Genomic DNA, 21,261 nt, shown 5'->3' on the forward strand with positions numbered 1-21,261 from the left:
GTATTGATAACTGTTTTCTCCTCCACAGGATTCCTACGAACAAAATTATCTAAATTTGTTAGCAGTAAACCCAACCTCAGCCTTATATTAAATGACTTCTATTCTAGAGGTTTAATAACAGAAGAGACAATGGATGAGTTGATACCTGGCAGTCAGCAAGATTGGACCCAGGAACATGTCAGGGAGACTCTGCGTATGATCATAAGGAATGGAAAGGAAAGCTGCCATGAGTTCCTACAGCTCATGAAGATTCACTATCCCTTGCTGATGAGATCGCTGAAGGACTAGGACTATGTTCGTCTCTTAAGCTGGCCCTAAATGAGGAGAAGACAGCTGGAAACATCACTACCTGACCTTACACTGTCTTAGTCAGTGTCACCACTGAGTGGAATAAAAGGCTCAAATATATTTTCATACTTTGAAGAGGAAGACGAACACTAAGCCGCAACTGATTACCGTACGTTGCCATCGTTGATCAAAGTCCATCCCACATCCCAAGTCAAGTGTGTTCAGCAATAATATTTTTATTTGAGGGCAGCAAGTTATAATATACCAGACATTATCTTTAGATTGCAAGTTCTCACGAGCAGGGCCTTCCTACCTCATGCGCTGGCAGTTGCAAGTTGTCATATGCTTCCAAAACAACCTGCATTTAAGCCACCCCCTTCTCTGTTACCGTCCTCAAACTCGCCCTGTCTGTCAATCACTTTGCAATAAAATACTCATCGCAACCATTGTTTATGTGCAGTGTGGCTTAGACTGTGGAAGTCGGATTGCATCTTTGCAACGTTGGTGTATAATGGCCGCCATTTGCGTTCGCATATTTCTGTAAAGGGCGCACTGAGGAAAGTGAGAGAATATGTGTATGCCAATCATAGTCATAATGTTACACATACATAGGTTCATGCTCATATTCCCAAATAATAAAATATAGTCATTTAGCTTAAAATTGCACTTCACATAGTCTAATGTTAAAACACATTATTTTTTTCCTTCATGTTTGGTATCTGTGTGTTTATCGTCTCACTTGCAGCGCTCCAGGTGTTTGTTTGGAAACAGCAGCATAAATCATTCGCAAGTTATGGACTATAGATATAAAACATATGCATTGCTACGTGTAAAAGGGAACAGATGTTGACCAGTTTGAACCAGTTGCACAATGGGGCCCCTTGAACATAATGACGAGCCTAGAACAAAGGCCCAGTGCATCCTTACTGTACCAATCAGAAGAGGAGACAACTGACCCTTGACCAATGAAAGACCTTCTCTTAACCCTTTGTGTGCCAACATCTCTGTGAAAGATGTGCAAAATATCTGCCTCCTGCCTCTCTTCTAGTCTCCCACCCTTCCTGCAGCCTCTCATCTAGCCTACCACCCATCCTCCAGCCTCTCATCTAGCCTAGCACCCACCTTCTAACCTCTAATCTAGCCTACCACCTCAGCTTTACCATCTCATCTAGTCTACCACCCCACCTCCAGCCTCTCATCTAGCCTACCACCCCACCTCCAGACTTCCATCTAGCCTACCACCCCACCTCCAGCCTCTAATCTAACCTACCACCCCACCTCCAGCCTCTCATCTAGTCTACCACCCCACATGCAGCCTCTCATCTAGCCTACCACCCAACCTCCAGCCTCTCATCTAGCCTACCACCCAACCTTCAGCCTCTTATCTAGCCTACCACCTAACCTCCAGCCTCTCATCTAGCCTACCACCCCACCTCCAGGCTTCCATCTAGCCTATCAACCCACCTCCAGCCTCTCATCTAGCCTACCACCCCACCTCCAGCCTTTTATCTAGGCTTTCAACCCACCTCCAGCCTCTCATCTTGCATACCACATCACCTCCACCACATCCTGTCATTTGCGTCCACCACCTGTGTGGATTCCCGTCTGACAGCACGCACGAGGACCGGCAACCCAGGTGAGTACCCCTACCCATTTCACACCAGCCAGGACCCCAGAACTTGGTAACAACCCTGCTCCATTTGGTGGGATTTTGGCCTGGGACCTTACACACCAGCGCTATTTGCAGGTTGTTCTCTGGCACAATCTGGGAATTTAGGCTAGTGTGAAAGAGGTATTAGATGGCCGTAGCCTTCCTAATAGTCATGATGGTGATTGAATGCGGAAAGCAGTGGATCAGACAATCCGTCAATTGCGCCATGCCTTTATACTTTGTCTTGCAATATTAATGTATTAATTTAAATGAGGCTGATTAAATGTACGTAAAAAGACCTGGACTGCCATTTCAATACAGAATGCAAGGATGATATATCTATCTAGCCTACCACCCCACCTCCAGCCTTTCATCTAGTCTACCACCCCACCTCCAGCCTCTCATCTAGCCTACCCCCCAACCTCCAGCCTCTAATCTAGCCTAGCACCCACCTTCTAGCCTCTCATCTAGCCTACCACCTCAGATCTAGCATCTCATCTAATCTACCACCCTACCTCCAGCTTTTCAATGGGTGTAAACCCATTTACACCAAGCCCTGAGCCTGGGAAAATCATTGCTTTGGTGTAAAAGTGATATTAAGGGTCTATCCAGGTGCTATTCAGATTTGCAAGTAATTATCTCTAACTATTGCTTCCATGATCCTGGGAATGTGTTATACTAATAAATACCGTGTTCTCAGCTTATGGGAAACAATTTCTAATGTTCTGGACACCCCACGGGGGAGAACCCAGCAGCCAAGATCACCATTTTTATACAGACAGAGGCACATATACAGGGAAATGTCTTGGCCGCAGCCCATCCCCCCTGCATAGGGTGCCCGACATTGGCTGATGGTCATTTTGCCTTCGAGGAGCCCAGCTGGACAGTTACCCGGGTTATGGGGCACAATGCCACCCTACTCACTTTACAGTGCATCACATCAGTCGGATCTGCTCCATTGGATCCTCAATAAAGAGGAGCAAAGTGTTGCAACCCATCACCCACGCGCCTCTATATCTGGGCTACTGTATATCCTCTTCTTCCATGGATAAACCCTACCCTTCCCTGGGGCCTAATTCAGACCCAATTGTATGGTGCACAGTGCGTATGTGTGAGCCCACCGTGCGATCACAGCCAGTGACAGCCTGTGATCGCAGGCTGTATTACTGATTGACAGCTGCCAGCTATTTGGGTGCAGAAACCTTGTGTTTTCTGAAAGGGGGGCTCCAAAAACAGGCAGCCCAGCGATCAGGTCTGAAACCCTAAGTAACAGGCCTGACACAGGGTTGGTTTCCCCTGTTGACGTTTTATACTCTTTGCTGAGTTGTATTGATGTTCTGCTTTTATCCTAGCGCTGATTCCAGCAATCTTGAGAGAGAGCGGGAAATGATGAGCAGAGCGAATTACACCTATGTGCTCCATCTCCTGGGCGTGTACGATAAACGGGAAGGAGCGCGCAGTGGATACAGCCTTGTAATGGAATACATGCCCTATGGATCCCTCCACACCTTGTTCCACAACATTTGTGAAGTCCCATGGTCATTGAGGTTCCAGATTATTCATCAGGTGGTTCTGGGCATGAATTATCTCCATCACGCTCTAAATCCACCGATTATCCATAGAGACCTGAAGCCAAGCAATGTTCTGCTGAACAAGTCTTTAGACGTTCAGGTCAGTGGTTCTAGGCTGCATGATTTTTTTGACAAGTGTTCTTTCAATGAGCCAGGCTACTAACCTATCTGTTTGGGTATTATAAAGCAGGCCCAACAGATCACAGTATAATCTGCCCATTTCTTATAGACAGGTCTTAAAGTGGTCCCAGAGAGGAGGTGGAACTAATTTCTCCTGCCACTGAAGCCCCCCTCCCCATCCCCCATCACGTGGAGCCCAGGCCAGTGCCAGGGTTCTGGGCACAACTGCAAACTACAAAATTTGTGCCCTACCTCCCATACTTTATAAAGAGACAGTGGTCTTACAATAGTATCCCCAATTCAAAATATGCCACACAGTACCACAATCTTATTTACATTACACCGTATGTAATCACCCTGATTTATATTACACCACAAAGTAGTCTCCCTTATTCACATTATGATACACATTATTGCCCTGTATTCAAGTTATGCTACATAGTATGCATGTATGGCGCACAGTAGTGTCGCTTACACATAATGCCCACAGTAGTACTGCTTATACACATAATGCCAACACATAGGGGGTTATTCTGGTTCACTTCTGGCAAATTCCTTGGACAAAACCATGTGCACTGCAGATGGGGGTAGATGTTACTTGTGCAGAGAGAGTTAGATTTGGGTGGGGTTTTACTTCAAAGTGAGATATATATTGCAGTGTAAAAAAAAACAAAAAACAGTCAGCATTTTCCCTGCAGAGAAACAAAATAACTCACCCAAATCTAATTCTCTCTGCACATTTTACATCTCTCCCCCCCCCCCCCTACACTGCACATGGTTTTGTCCATTTAAGAAGGAATTTGCCAGAAGGAGTGAACCAGAATAACCCCCATAATGCCTTCAGCGGTGGGGATGGCATGAGATAACATACAACGTGCCAGAACAGGAAGCTGCTGGGACAGAATTTTCTGTTGGAATTATTGTGCAATGCTGTGGTGGAGGTGGAACTGAGTTCCCCTTACCATTAGAGGTAGTGGAACTCAGGGGTAGATCAGCTTCTACCTGTCATTTTACAAACCAACCCTGTAACTTCACAGGTAGGAGCTGATTGGCCGGTGATAAAGACCAGACACTTTATCACTTCACGAGCTTAATAAATATGCCCCTCAGTTCCAGCCCGTTCCCTCCCACACTTTAACCCCTTCTTGAAGATCAGATAAAGAATCACAAAGCTTGTGAATGATAGTAGATCCAGCAAAGTGAAATTAGGGCAAAAATAGGTCGATAATCTGGTATTGTACAGTATATATATATTTCAAGGAAAGGGGGTGTGACGTTTTTTCTGTGCTAACGTTTAGGCAGCACTTCTATAGGACCTTACTGTTAATGAAGGTACCAGGAATAGAAATATGTATATGTATAGGGGTGAATCTGTGATTGCAGCCAATCATTGATGTCGCTCCCTAAGCAGTAATGCCCCCATTTTGCGGCTCTACTGAAATGCCTTTTAAGCTGACCCTGGACATAGGCTTTTGTGGAGAGGCACAGGAGAAGTGGGTGTTTATGGTTTTAGAGATATATTGGGGGAAATTTACTATGCTATAATCGTAAAAAAAAGGTGTTTTCGGATACAACAATACACCTATTTCTTAAAAATTCGTATTTTCGGGATTTTCTATCCCGAAAATACTTAAATTCGTATTCATGGCATATTCATATTTGTATTTAAAAGTACGAATGTATACGCCATCGACAAAATATGAATTCAAAAGAATGGTGAGTTCTAATTTCCTAATTTACAATTAGCGGCGGTAAACTGGTGCTAATTGCCGGCCAAACTCGCCAGGAAAATACACTTAATTTTCCTGGTGTATTTGGCAGAAGTTTGCACGGATCAGTCAGATCCATGCAGGCTTCAATGTAAAAAAATAAATAAAATTAATTTAAACCCCCCTCCCCTCTCGGCATAGCCAGCCCCAGACTCACAGAGCCGGTCCTGGCTTAAAAAAAATCAGGGAATAAAAAAACCAATAGGGTTCCCCTTATTTTTTAAAACCAGCACCAGGCCCAAGGGTCAGTTTCTGGTTCCCAAAATATGGGGACCAAACTGAATATTGGTTAAGAACTAGCACCAGGCCCAACAAGCAAGCAGGGTAATGTCACAGACGGGGGACACTTATTATATAAAGTCTAGCGGCCAAAACATTATTCCCCTGACCGCTCAGCCTGGGCAGGGGTCATAGAGGAGTGGGGACACCCCCAATAAAGGGGTCGCCCCCCTCCAGAATTTGCCTACCCAGGCTGAAGCCTGGGGCTGTCGTCGATGCCGCTGTGCGGTGGGCATCGGGCTGATAAATGTGGGTAAAAAATAGAATAAAACTATTATATATTGCAGTGGAACTATGAGTCCAGCAAGCCTCCCCCGTATGCAAGGACTTGCCCCTTAACCAGACCCTGTATATAGTGCCCGATAACTCCCCCCCCCCCGCCCCCCCTCCCAGTCATATAGGGATCCCCTTCTTCCACATACTGTTACCTGTGTATATACAGGGTAGATGCTAAATCTTAGTGGGCTACAGAACATCTCCGCCGCCCGACAGGCACTCCCAGCACTACTCAACATCCCCAGATGTCACCCCCCCCTTCTCACCTGCCCAGAGGCATCCTCCCCCCCCCCACACACACACACTTCTCAAAACACCCCCAACGGGGCTACTCCTGCACGTTTCTCACCCCCTGCGGCACACACCCCCTACTTACTTGGTAATCCTCCCTGCTTCTCACTCACCCGCCCCCCTTGCGTCTCTCCTGTCTGTCTGGCACTCCACCAGCTTCTCACCCATCTGGCGGCACCCCCCCCCCCTACTTACTCAGACACCCGAAACCCCCTGCTGCTCTCCCGTCTGGCAGCTTCCCTCCCTCTGCTTTTACCGTACTTACTGTAAGGATAAATGTGTAGCCCCTCGACCTGGTGGCCCCTTAGGTACCCGTGAGATTGTATCTTAAAACTACACACCAAACACACGGTGGCGGGTTAAGAAACACTCTGGTTTATTAGGAGTTTAACAGTAAGTTAAAAGACATGATACATGGGTGTGGACAAATGTGTGGTACTTTGTTATTGGCTGTTTAACAGTTGCTGGGCAGATTAAACAGGAGACATACAAGATATTATACACAAAAGAAATGAGTAACAAGGGGGGGGGGGGTTTCGATTATACAGGAGTTTATGCAGGTGCACGCTGCATACCAATTCCAAGGGGAAATAGAAACAGTATAGAGATAAGACAAGCTCAGGCTTACAATGACCTTGCGATGTAACCATGGAAAAACAGTCTACGTGCAAATTCTTATATGCTACATGGATTCCTAATTTTAACCCTTCAATACCCTCTTAGAATCATGAATTTAGATGATATGATTCTTCTTACCAAATTCCTTATTTCTGTGCTTAGCAAGATATTGTTTGTAGCCTTCAGGGGAATTTGCGTGTGCAGGGGCAATGGATTCATACATAAGAGTATTCTCAATACCTTTAGTAGCAAGTTTTCTACAACATGGTATAATGCAAAAAACAACAATACAGATAATTGTAAGAATAATCAATATATAGATTGCTAATTGAACAAGGACCTGTTCTATACCATTTGGGTGACCATTCTTATTACATCCCTATGTCCATCGTTTGGAGACACAGGGGTTAATGGTGCAAAAGTCTATCTGGTAAGCGGCTACCTCGGTGCTGAAAAAATTGTACCAGAAAATGTATACGCCTGCCTTTTCAGTCATGTCCACTTCAGTTTTTGTGCAAAGGTATCTGGCAAACAAGAATCAATAGAATAATATACGTTATCCACCATCGTCCAGAATTCTAGAATGACCTCATCTGCTGGTGAGTCGTCTTCTCCATCATGTAGGAGGTTAGGGCTGTCTGCCCCCATTAGTACCTCGCCTTGATCTGTTCTCTATCCGGGACGTTACTCGGGATTCTCTTTACCCTGGATGCGTGTATCCACACTGGACTCTCTTCTGTAAGGACAGCCGTCCTTGTTACCGCTACGATCTCTGTTTCTGGACCATAGGTGAAGTTTCCTGGACCTTTATTCCTGGGGAGAACCTTCACAACGACCTTGTCTCCGATCTGGAAAGGATGTGTTGATTCCTGTGGATTAAAAAGATTTTTACAAATAACACCATGTTCAATTTCACTAAGTCTGGTGATGAGGGACCTAACATACTCTTCTCTAATCTGTTCTAGGTCTCCCTCCTGGACTACTAGTGGTTTCTTAGCCCAGGGTGTGGGAAAAAGTCTTCCTATTAGTATTTCAAAAGGTGAATAACCCAGAGTCTATTGGGGGGTCATTCTAATTCCTGCTAGGACAATGGGGAGGGTTTGTTTCCATTTATTAAATGTTCCTCCTGTTACTTTCCTAAGTTTATCCTTTTCTCCACTATCCCTGAACTTTGAGAATGATAGGGAATGTGAAATTTCCTCTCTATTTGAAATGCTTTCACTAAAGCTTGTGTGATTTTTTGCTGTAAAGGCAGTGCCTTTGTCGCTATCTATTTGGAGCGGGCATCCCCATCTAGGGATAATTTCTTGTGTTAGTATGCGTGCAACTGTTTTTGCATCTTCTGCTTTTGTGGGAAATGCCTCTGGCCATCTGGAAAACATATCTACTATGACCAGAGCATACTCCTGTTTTGTACCTTTGTTAGGTATATGTGTAAAATCAATTTGCAAATGTGTGAAAGGAGTAGTTGGGTACTCCGGGTGTTGATGCTTTGCTTTCATTGGGTTATTAGGGTTGTTGCGCAGACAGGTAATACATCTGCTAATGTACTTATCTACCAATGTTTTAGCATCTGTGATATAAAAGTCTTTGCTCAAAAGTATAGCTGTGGTGATTTTGCTATAATGTCCTACCCCATGGTAGTGAGCAATGAACAATGGGGCGCTTGATTGTGGTATGCATGGTCTCCCCTCTTTGCAGATCAATCCTGTTATAGGATTTTTCTGCAATATTGGAAATAACCAGTCATCCAAGTCTTTTTGTGATGCTGAGCTTTGTAGTTCAGTGATCAGGTTTATCTTTCTACATTTGGCAAGCTCTTGTGAGCGCTATGAGTTCTGCAGATATGGAATGGGTCTCGCTTCTAAAATGTAATTTGGGAGGCGTACCACTGCATAGCCTGCCTGATATGTCGAGTCATTGGGTCTATTACAAGAACCATCCACAAATACATGGTCAGAACCTGGTATTGGTACAGGGGAAATGTCAAGTCTAGGGGAGGTCTCTGACTCTATTGATGCAGAACAGTCATGATCGTCAGGAATGTCATCCTGTGGCCCTTTTAGTCCTAAAAGTGCATTTAGAATGGGTGCGGGGCCTGAGGATGCGTTTGCATACTTAATGGTGAGTGAGGGGCTTCCTAGCAACAGGACCTCATGTCCACTAAGACGCTGGGCTGACATGTTGTGTGTGTAGCCCTTTAAGTAATGCTACAACATTATGTGTGGTATGGAGAACAGTGGGTGAGCCTAGGGTGAGTGTGGTTGCCATCTCAGCTACCATTGCACAGGCCGCCAGTGCCCGAAGACAGGCAGGCATACCTTGGACCGACACCGGCATCACTTTAGAAAAGAATGCCACGGGGCGCAGCTTACCTCCATGTTTTTGTGTCAGCACACCCGCCATGGTTTTACATTTTGTCCCTTGCATATAAATGAAATGGTTGTACATAGTTTGGGAGGGTCAATGCCGGACTTTTCATCAACATACATTTTTAAGGCTTTCATATGCATTTAACATTTCTTGTGACCATTGTATCTGTTTAGGTTTGTCATTGAGTGTGGCTTGTCTCAAAATGTTATCATAGTAGGAACAGTCAGAAATCCACTGTCTGTAATAATAGTGTTTGGGCGGACCAGACCCAGTACAGACTGTATGCGTTGTGGGCTGACTTTCCTTTCCCCTTTTGTCAAGACAAAACCTAAATAATCAACATTCTTTTTGCACCATTGCATTTTTGCTTTTTGACACTTTGTGCCCACATTCACAGAGCCAGTTTAACAGTGATATACCATCCTCTCGGCATGCCTCCTTTGTTGAACTACAGATAAGCAGATCATCTGCATACTGTAGCAGGACTGAACCATAGGGGGGGTGCCAGAGAATGTGGCTTGGAGCACGATGCTGTACACAACAGGGGAGTCAATATACTCCTGTGGCAGTCTGCATCATGTTAACTGCTGGCCTCAAAAGGAAATGCAAATAACAGTTGTGTCTGGGTGTCCACAGGTACTGTATGCTAAAAAATGTATTTTTCAAATCGGTTACTGAGAAGTAGGCGGCATCTACAGGGATGGCTGAGATGAGTGAGTGTACATCAGGTACAATGGGTGCAATGGGGACAATTAATTGGTTTATTGATCTGAGGTCCTGTTGACCATATCTGAGGATTTACAGTGTCTAATTCTGTGTTTGGGTCAGAACTGTCAGTCATGAGCAAGTGTGGTGATGAAACATCAATTCCCTTTCCTGCTTCTGATGGACTGATTGTGATTTCTAGCACAGAGAGAAGATCTCTGCCTAGCAAATTCATTGGGCAGTCAAGTATTACAGTAAATTCATGTTTTCCTATGTCATGGCCCTTTAAGGTCTGTCCCTGCCAGTCAATCTGAAATCTGGGGTTGTCTCTAGGTCTGGGTTGGCTGGGCTGCATGGGGTTACTGACCTGTCGGGTTTGTTTGAAGGAAACGGACAGTCTCTAGCCTAATGGCTATCCGTTTCACAGTTATAGCAGCTTGTCTGCCTGTTGGGTGGGGGTCCCGCAGGAGCCCTCTGAGGTAGTCTGTCTCTAGGAGAACGGAATGGTTTATTCTGTCTCCTAGGATTGTTTTGATCTTGGAAGCGTGTGAACGGGGTATGTGATGGTGTGACAGTGTTTCTTTTAACTTCAAAACAACCTGCTGCTTCCTTTTCATACAAATGTTTTTTTTTAAATCCTTCACTGTATCAGAGGTCCAAGTTGAAACACTCTGCTTCACAGCGAGGATATATATCGGCAGCAGATTATTAATGAAAGTAGAAACAAGTAAATTATCATTATGCAGAAGCGGCAGACCTGCTTCCTCGGTCCAGCACTTCTTGAATCTCTTCCAGAAATTTGTCACTGTTTCTGTTTACAACTTACAGCTATGGGGAGAGATGAGCGTGCTTTAAACACTTCATTCATATGTGCAGCAAATTGATCCCACATAGCATCTATGCCTTCTTGTGTATTAAGTGGGTAACCTACAGTTGTTTGTGTGACTGAGGGTACACTGATAAGTGGAACTTTTTCCCAGTCTCATTTATTGTAATGGTCAATTATATCATTAACAATGAGTCTCATATCTCCTTGGGTAAAGCTGCGTCCTTTGCATGCTTTCTTTAAATATATTATACATCCTATTGGTGTTATTATTGGTTTGGGACTATTTTTTAATTATCCTATCTATCCCGCTAAATTGTCTACCCAAGGGTTAATAAAATAGTAGTTTGTGGGGGAGACACGGGCAACATATTCTTTACATGTCTCTCCTGGTAAAAGCGGGGAATATTCTGTTTATTTACTCTAATATAATCCCATAATATAACAGTATGTCAGTCAATATAGTCACAATAATATCTGTCACAAGTCAAGTCGCAATTGTACTTAAAATCACTTTAAACAAAATGACATTCAGTAGCCAAATCACTTTGCAAATCTACTTAGGATCACTTTAAACAGCAATAACACTCAGTGGCCGTACACTTACCACCCGTTCACTGAGTATCCTGAATACAAAATATACAGTACAATTGTATATAAAACAGACAGAACACTTCAGCGTACGTGCACTTACCACCCGTCCACTGAGTGTCCCAAACAAATACACAGTTGCAACATTAACAGACAAACATGTACATACATATATTTAGGCGATCAGATCGAGGAGGCTTTCTCTGTGAACCCCTGGTTCAATTGCGGTATCCCGGATACCTGTTTCGTAATCTCAAGTCCCGGACTTGAATTACCTTTACGTGGACCCCAGGTCCTTGTATCCCTGATACATTTTATGACGTCATAAATTTCCTTACATACAATTACGTAATATTAAGTCCCGGACTTAAATATTACCTTGTCACGTGTTCCCGGAACACGGAGTGAGTTCAGATTCTCAAATTCAGCAGGTGGCCACAATCCCGTGGAGGGGACGGCCGGCTGAATCCCAGACGAAGCCCCCAAATTGTAAGGATAAATGTGTAGCCCCTCGACCTGGTGGCCCCTTAGTTACCCGTGAGAATGTATCTTAAAACTACACACCAAACACACGGTGGCGGGTTAAGAAACACTCTGGTTTATTAGGAGTTTAACAGTAAGTTAAAAGACATGATACATGGGTGTGGACAAATGTGTGGTACTTTGTTATTGGCTGTTTAACAGTTGCTGGGCAGATTAAACAGGAGACATACAAGATATTATACACAAAAGAAATGAGTAACAAGGGGGGGGGGTTTCGATTATACAGGAGTTTATGCAGGTGCACACTGCATACCAATTCCAAGGGGAAATAGAAACAGTATAGAGATAAGACAAGCTCAGGCTTACAATGACCTTGCGATGTAACCATGGAAAAACAGTCTACGTGCAAATTCTTATATGCTACATGGATTCCTAATTTTAACCCTTCACTTACCCAGGCACCTGCCCCGTGACACTCCCTGCCCTCTGTTCTTACCCTGTGGCACCTCCTGCTTCTCACCACCCACATTCCCCCCCGCTTCTCACCTGTCTAGCGGACACCCCACCACCCTCCTGCCATTCACACCACCTGTCTCACCCCCCCCCCGCCTCCCCCCCCTTCCCGCACCCACCCGGCGGGCATCTCAAACCCCCTGCCTGCTTCTCTTTTGTCTGGCGGCATCCCCCCTCTGCTTCTCCCGTACTTACCCGGGCACCCCCCCTTGCTTCTCACCTGCTTGGCGGCATACCCCCCTTGTACTCTCTGCTTCCCACTAACCCGCACTTCTCCCCTGTCTGGCGGGCTCCCCCCAGCTTCTCAACCAACGGGCACTCCCCGCCACTTCTTGCTCCCTGCTTCTCACCCCATGGTCCTCACCCGGTGGCAAGCTTCTCCCCAACTCGCCTGGTTCTTACCCTGTGTGGCACTCCCCGTTCTCACCCGGCGGCACACCCCCGTCCACTTCTCACCCTTCCTGGACACCCAACAGCTGCACCCTTCCCTCCTCCTCCATCCATCACCCGGCGCCTGCACCCTGCATGCCCCCTCCATTCATCTCCCACCTGGTGCTAGCAGCCTGCACACACAGCGTCCTCCCCATATTTCACAGCCAGCACCAGCAGCCTTCCCCCTTCCATTTCACACCTGGTGCCAGCAGCCTTCACACCCCCAAACCCCATTTCACCCTCCCAGTGTTTGCAAATATGTGGTATGGCGAATATTTTTACCCGCACATGATGGCTGGGACTCACTTTTACAAAATTTGTTGGTCCCCGGGGATGCGCAATTCTATAGCACAGCAGGAGAGCCAGGGCCAGCTGTGCGGGTGTCCCTGGGGATGCACTGTGTTCTGCCCAGCCGCGAAGCCAGGGAGCAGGAGAGGACAGCGCTGGTTGGTGAAAGGGAAACCCACCAATGCTGGTGAGAATGAGACCTGCCTCCTCTCCCCCTTTTGTCTTGCCCCCTCTTGCCTTTCCACCGGTCACCTCGGCCCCCCTCTCGTCCTCTGGTCACCTTGGCTCTCCTTCCTCACCCTTCCCCGCCTACTGCGTCTTTCCTTTTTCCCTCTTTCCCCTGTCTGTCACCCTCTCTCTTCCCTGCTGCTGACTTTTTTTTCTCTCTCCTCTGCTCTCTTCCCTCCCTGCCCCCACTTTTTCAACTCTCTCTCTCTCCTCTCTCTCCTCTCTCTCTCTCTCCTCTCTCTCCTCTCTCTCCTCCCCATCTTTCACGACGCTTCCTCTTTCTCCCTGGCACTCTCACCTTCTCTACCATCTCTTACTTCACCTTTAACCCCTCTCTCTCTCTTTGATACTCTTGTTTTCTTTCCCATGCATCTTCTCTCTCCCAGTCACTCCCCCATTCTCTCCCCTATCACTCACTCTTGCTCCTGTTTACCTTTCTCTCTCCCTCCCTGACATTCTTACTCCTGCTTGTAGATCAGTCCACTCTCTATCATTCTGCCCCCCCCCCCCCGAGAGACTGTACCCTCTCACAACCGACCACAGTGTTCCATTCCCCTTTCCACTGGCTTCACACCCAGTTGCAGTGTCCCCCCTTCTCCTAACTGTGCCCCACCTACAGTCTCCTACTCGGCAGCCGTGTCGCCCCCCTCTCTCCTAGTCACAGTAATCGCACTCAGTGAAAAATAAAGTGTGTGTCCCCGGGACCCCTCCCTATAATGCTTTTGAGCAATGGCGTAACTACCGAGGGTACAGGGAGATGCCAATCCCTGGCCCTGGAAGGCAATCCCCTGCACCATCTTTATTCTCCAGGTGCTTTTTTATATTAATATTGCCGAGGGGCCATGGCTGCTCTGCCGACTGACTGCCCAACCCTCCCTTCCCCCTCAATTGCCTGCCCCCCTCCCTTCAGAGGCTACTACTAGCACTGATGAGAAGGTGCAGCAGGAAGACCTCATGGCAGCAGGATCCAGCGCCGGGACACAGGTGACCATGCACTACAAGCGCCGATGAGAGGGCGCGACTGCATAAGAGACCCTGCACTACCAGTGAGGATGATGGCACATGAGACCTGTGCCACCAGTGCCTGGGCAGAGGAGACGTGCTACACTACTGCTTGTACTGGGGGGCTCCCCACAAAACACAAACACCTGCTCTCCCTCACCACCCTTCTTGCCTCCCCTCTCTCCTCCCCAACACTGTCTCTATCCCCTCTCTCTCACCCGCCTCTGTGTCAACTCTCCCCTCTTTTTTTTGCTGTCTCCTCAATCCCTTTTCTTTTTTTCCTTCGCTTTCGTGCTCTCACTTGTCACTCCCCTACTGCCTCTCCTTCTCTCTCCCCTGCCCCTCTCTCTCCTGTCAGCAATATCTCTCATCTCCTCTTTATTTCTCTCTCTGCCCCTAGTCTTTCTCCTTTTTCTCCTTCCCACTTTTTCCCTTTCCTCCCTCTTTGACACTCTCCCCATAAAACACTACTGCCTCATCCTCTGCCTCCTCTCCCACTGAACTAATGGGCCCTACACACGGAGAGATATTCAGCTACTTTCTGAGCGATTTTATATAATTTCACTAAACCGCTCAGAAAACGTGCTTAACCCACACAGCGATATGGTTGCGCAGCCCCACAGGACCCCGATGAATAACAGCCCTGCCTGTAAATTTTAAGTGATCTCTCAGAATGCCTTGTACATCTCTCCTGTGTGGTTACTTCTGAGCGATCACTGAAGGGGCCAGCCTGGCCAGTCACACAGCCACCTCGTCCCTATAATGCCTCAGATACCTGGCCACCGGTCTCTCACTGTCTAGTGGGTGGCATGCAGTGGTCTCTGGCAGCGCAGGGTCAAGTCGGGTAGCGCTGGCGGGCAGGGGGTCCCTGAAGCATATGTGAGATTATCGGTGGTGTCCCTGCAGTGGATGGGAACTACTAGCTCACCCTTGTGGTGGCCTTGTCTCAGCAGCGTTGGCGGCGGTCCTGGTCCCCCTTATCCATTGGCGGCCTGGCAGCGGAGCAGAAGAAATAAATGGCGTGGACAGCCAATCATGTCTTGTCATTGCCCCGCCCCCTAGAGCTGGCTATATTAGCCAGTTCAAGACAGGGCAGCCAGTCCGATGGCGGAGGAGGAGCAGAGAAGAGCTCCAGAAGAACAATCCCTGGGAGGTGGCGACCCTGCAAAAGTGCTGAAAAGGCTGCCGCCCCCAGGTGAAGCACACAGATGAAGAGGCTGAAGCCCTGGGAAGCAGCGACCATGCAAAAGAGCTTAAAAGGCCGCTGCCCCAAGTGAAGACTCCACAGAAGCCCTGGGGGGGGGGGGGGGGTGAAGACAAGATGCAGTTTAATAAAATATTTAAAAACTTGCTCTTGTGTTTTTATTAAATTAAATATTTAAAAACTGTGTTTTTTTATATTTCCTTTACAGTGGGGCTATAGGTCCCGGCGGGCCATTTGTGCCCCACATGCTGGTTCCTGTGGTTCTCCCAAGTACCAGCATGTGGGGCAAGCTTTCTGGGCCCTGTAGTCCTACTGTAAAAGACAATTTTACTGTTTAAACAAGCTATCAACCCTGCACCCACCGCTCAGGGGTGCAGGGGATAGCCCCGGGCTTCAGCCCCGGCCTGGGGTGCCCTGGAGAGGGGGGACTGCTTTATTTGTAGGGGTCCTGGGTGGATTAGTTAGGGTGGGTAATGTTTTAGCCATGGGACCCCATCAAGAGTGGACCCCTAATTATTTTGTCCCCTGTATTTTGAAAACTAGGGCCGGCTCAAGAGCCTGGTGCTGATCCCCAAAATATGGTGGAGCCCCCTCACCTTGTCCTCCATATCTTGGAAATCGGGACCACTCCAAAAGCCCGGTACACCATTTTTTTTAGATTCAGGGCACCACGTGATAGTACAAATTCACATTACACCACACAATAGTGCCACTTAAACACACTGCACCAGCTGGAATAACTTGGACACACTTGGAGGCAAGGTTACGCACACCATAATGCCTGTTAGGCATTATGCCACGCACAGTTATACAAAATACCGTTGTACCATTATACAACATACCACACCATTATGCCCATTACACCACATGCCACACACTGTAATGCCCAGAACATGTGCCATACACCGTAATGCCCCAGTACTCCTGCTTATACATACTGTATGATTCCTCCAGTAGTGTCCCCCACACAATGCCTAAAGTAACGCCATTTACAGATAATGCCCACAAATGTTCCATCATATAAATGTAAATTGTAAATTGCTTATGGATTTTTGTTTTTTTATTGTATGTACGTATTCGGATGGATGCTAAATTGAATTTTGTCGCCCTAAATTAGGGTGATGACAATAAAGTGGTATCTATCTATCTATCTATCTATCTATCTATCTATTTATCTATCTATAGGGGCAGATTTATTAATGGGGCTATACACATTTTAAAAATAACAGGTCCCGCTTCTCCTGCATAAGGAAGAGAAGTGGGCACTCTTATCACCCTGATGTATGATGCAGGGGGCTGCCGATAAGGAGATATGTTATTTCCTGTCTCCTCACCTCTCCTTATCGGCGGCACCGGCAGCACTGCACATGCTCATTGTAAAAAACCCTTCTCTCCCCTGGCCGGCTCTCTGGGCATGCGCAAGATTTTGTTATAATCGCAAGATCTCCAGCGCAGCCCAGAGCCAGCAGCTGGGCTAGTGCTGTCATCGCAGTGGGGATAGGACAACGCTAGCCCTAAGATGGAGAAGCGGCTGTTAATACATCGCCCCGGGCCGCTAATTGCTGGGGGGGATTACAGAGGACAGCCCCAACGAGCGTTACTCGACAGGTTGTCCCTAGAGCACGTTAGGTGTGCTGTTAATACATATTAAAAAAACTTAATCCCACAGTTAACCAGCATTAAGTGCACATATGTACTTAACATTAGTTGATACTTCTGCCCTATAGCAATTAGAGATGAGCGGGTTCGGATCCTAGAGATCCGAACCCCCACGGACTTACCTGATCCGAGGCCGGATCCAGGGAGTTCGGTGGTCGCAGCCATCTTCCCGGGTCCAAAACGAGAGTGAAACGTCATCACCCTGCGCCGGATTCGGATCTCTATATAAGATCCGGCTTCGGTGCCATCTTCATTCGGCATGTAGAAGTCAGACAGCACGGATGTGTCCATGCTGTCTGTGCGCACAGGGAAAAAAAGCTATGGGGGACATAATATAATACCATAACATAATACCACTGTGGAGGACATTCTAAGGGGGGAACTAATAGAAGCTATAAATTTATGGGGGCTGCTTAAGGGGGACAAATATATATCGGGAAGCAACAAAAGATACATTTACTAAGGGGGAACTACATGTGCAGGAACTGTTGTACATCTACTAAGGGGGAACTACTGAGGGGGAACTACTGAGGGGGAAACATATTCAGGTAACAGCTACTAAGGGGGCATTACTAAGGCTACTACTAAAGGGGGCTGTGTTATATGGGACCACTGTGGGGGACATCTAAAGGGATCTCTGAATTTTTTTTTTTACTACAGGGCTGCACCGAATTAGTCCAGCTGTGCTGCCCAGTGTCCCGTATCAGTCCAGGGGAGCTGCCCCCATTTTTTAATTGAAATAAAAAAAGGTGTTTTTTTTTTTAATCTGCAAGAGGTGTTAAGTATGCCATATCAGTCCAGCTGCTCTGCCCAGTGTCCCGTATCAGTCCAGGGGTGCCTGCGTGTGTGCTGTATCCATCCAGGGGTGCCCACATGTGTGCTGTATTTGTCCAGGGGTGCCCACATGTGTGCTGTATCAGTCCAGGGGTGCCCGCATGTGTGCCATATAATTCCATGGCTGCTCCCATGTGTCCTGTATCAGTCCTGGGGTGCCCGCATGTGTGCCGTATAATTCCAGGGGTGCCCCATGTGTCCCATATCAGACCAGGGGAGCTGCCCTTTTTTTAATGAAAATAAAATTAAGGTGTTTTTTTTTTTACTGCAAGGGCTGTTAAATGCGCTGTAGTCCAGGGGTGAGCCAAGAGTGCTGTATAATTCATGGGGTGTTGCTAAGTAAGGTGTGCTGCTCTTTTTTATAATTAAAAAAATACAATTTTTTTTTACTGCAGGAATTTGTCTGCTGTATAATTCCATGCCTGCCGCCATGTGTGCCGTAACAGTCCAGGGGTGCCGCCATCTGTGCCGTATAATTCCATGTGTGCTGTATCAGGTCAGGGGTGCCACCATCTGTGCCGTATAATTCCTGGGGTAAGCCAAGTCTGCCGTATAATTCATGGGGTGCAACCAAGTGTGCTGTATTAGTCCAGGGGTGATGCTAAGCGTGCCATATCAGTCCAGGGGTGATGCTGCTAGGTGTGCCGTGGGATGCTAAGTGTGCCATATCAGTCCAGGGGTGATGCTAAATGTGCCGTATCAGTCCAGGGGTGATGCTACCTATGCCATATCAGTCCAGGGGTAATTCTAGGTGTGCAGTATCAGCCTAGAGGGTATGCTAAGTGTGCCATATCAGTCTAGTGTTTGTGCCGCACACTTGTGTGGCTTATCATAGTTATCCAGCTACCTCGGTGCAACCTTTTGCCCTAAAAACAATATTGTAAGGTGTGAGCTGTTCAGAATAGACTGGAAATGAGTGGAAATGAATGTTATTGAGGTTAATATAGCGTAGGAGAAAGAAAAAACAAAAATTCTGCGATTTTAGCAGTTTTTAAGCTTTTTTAACAAAAAAATCAGAACCCAAAACCCAAGAAATCCAAACACAAAACACTTAGGAGGTGTTTTGGCAAAACCCATTAGAACCCAAAACCTCAAGATAATCAGAACCCAAAACCCGAAAAGTGGCCGGTGCACATCCCTAATAGCAATGATCCTGCTCCCCTCTTAGCAGACATTTCAAATGTGGTCACTGCCGGACATTAGAGATAGAAAAAGAAAAGGTGAAAAAGAGTAAAGAGATGGGGTGGGGGAGAGGGGAGGGGGGTGAGGCGACGGCAGGCCTTGCTCCAGCAATCAGCCTTCCATGCACTGACTTTTACAGTTCTGCAAAGGGATGCTCTCATGCTTCCCAGCGCTGGCAGCTCGTGCTCGCCTGTAATAGCACCAGCTGCCAGCACTGGGAGCAGTAGAGCATTGGTGGCAGGTAGCATCGGGTGCAGCAGTACTCCGACAGCAGGCCCCCCGGGTGCAGGAGCGGATGACCCAGGGAGGAGAGTTCAGACAGCAGTGGCGGGTGGTCCAGGAAGCAGGAGTGCTCCAGCAGCGAGACCTAGGGAGCAGAGCTCTGGCAGCAGTGGTTAGCCAAGGAAGGAGAGTTCCAGCAGCAGGCTCTGGGGAGCAGCATGAGTGTCCCGCTCTGCGAGGCATCCCTGGGTACCCACTCAGTTTAGGGCTCCGCAATTAGGGGTAAAATTTTGCAAACTCTGCTGAGAAGCACCCTCGATGTGCCGCTGATGGCTGCACATAAGATTTATCTTATGTGTAGCACGAATGCTCTACGGCTCTGATCTGAACGCACGGGACCAAGCATCGGATTAGATGTCATTCACGTGCAATTTGGGCAGATTTCACATGATTTCTTGGCCTGAGTCGCCGGAATCGAGTGAAATCGGGCCAAAATCACATAGGGTATGGGGGCCTTGACTGTGCCCTGTTATGACTATCTGTTCCTCTTCTGCCTCTCAGAGCCTTTGTCTGTGCCCCTTCTACCTAAATGTGCCAATATGTGTCCTTCCAGTTTTCCTCTCTGTATCCTTTCCTCCTGTTTTTGTACTATTTTGTCTTTATTTCACTCCCTCTCTTCTCGCCTTCATGTTCCATCCCTTGCCCCCACCCCTTGTATGCAACCTCACCTGTTTCAGTAGCACCCACAGCTTGTTCTATTCCCTGATCTGTGGTGCTTCAGTCAGCGCATCCCAATTGCCCGCTATTCAGTGTCCCACTGGTTCCCCATGAGTATAGCGGATTCACTTCTCCTCGTCTGTGCCAACCAAGCTAGTCACATAACCGGTTCCTGCCATGGATCCACACTTGCTGGTAGTGGCACCCGGCGGTAACTAACCTTCCTCCCACCCCCTGCCACCACTGGCCCAAGAGATCCAACTACGCCCACAAGCTCTCCACCTAGAGGAGTGTGGCTGATAGCTTCACCCCGCACTTCTCTTCTGGTGTATTCACATTAGAAAAGAAAACACGGTTTGTGTGTGGGGGTGTCAGACATTTATGTTGTGCCTGGGCACACAACACACCCTCCTTTTGCCCACTAGGATTTAGCCTGGCTATGTCCAAATGGGCTACAAACTTGTGGTCAAAAGGACCTGGTTCTTTACGCAAGTGTCTTGGGCTAGAATCAAGTTGCCTGAAGGACCTGATCCTTTACACCAGATGCTCAGAAAATATCGGGTCCTTTTGCCCACTTGGATTTAGCCTACTTATATAAAATGTGTTGGAATCAAGTAGCCTCAAGTACCTGGTTCTTTAAGTGAGTCTTTTAGACCACTAAGAAATAGCCTAATTTTATTGAATGGGCTAAATCAAAGTGGATAGAGGGACCGGTCCTTTATCCCACTAGGAAATAGCCTAACTTTAATGAATGGGCTAAATCAAAGTGGACAGAGGGACCAGATTCTTTAACCCACTAAGAAATAGCCTAGTTTTATTGAATAGGCTAGATCAGTGTGACATGTCTTTTAGCCCACTAGGATATAGCCTATTTGTATTGAGTGGGCTAAATCACAGTGCCTGGAGGGACAAGGTTCTTTAGCCAACTACAAAATAGACTCAACCCTGAAGCATACTGTGGTGGTCAAATGTTGTGGTCACATGGTATGTGACGTCATATTGGTACGTGTAAAGAGAAGGAACTAGACACTACCAAGGACGGGGACGCGCGTTGTGCTGTGCTCTCCTTCCTTGAGAAAGGGAGAAGTGGTGGTGGAGACACTGACACTGCAGGAGGACACCGGACCCAATGGTGAGTG

At 47.2% G+C, this 21,261-nt stretch overlaps 1 protein-coding gene across 5 annotated transcripts in view; it reads left to right on the forward strand.

Annotated features, from left to right (window-relative positions):
• LOC146050559 (receptor-interacting serine/threonine-protein kinase 2-like) overlaps positions 1–21,261 on the forward strand; it is a 75,626-nt gene that overhangs the window by 21,757 nt on the left and 32,608 nt on the right. Inside the window, exon 14 of one of the 5 annotated variants that reach the window (XM_083167627.1) lies at positions 29–855. The exons of the other annotated variants lie outside the window; for them this stretch is intronic. Coding sequence (XP_083023753.1) covers positions 29–288 — 260 coding nt within the window. The 3' untranslated portion in view covers positions 289–855. Of the gene's footprint in view, positions 1–28; positions 856–21,261 lie in introns of those variants that run through there. 5 annotated transcript variants of the gene reach the window in all.

The sequence above is a fragment of the Crinia signifera genome, chromosome 12 (genome assembly GCF_055691185.1).
Source record: "Crinia signifera chromosome 12, ASM5569118v1, whole genome shotgun sequence".
Classification (NCBI taxonomy): Eukaryota; Metazoa; Chordata; class Amphibia; order Anura; family Myobatrachidae; genus Crinia; species Crinia signifera.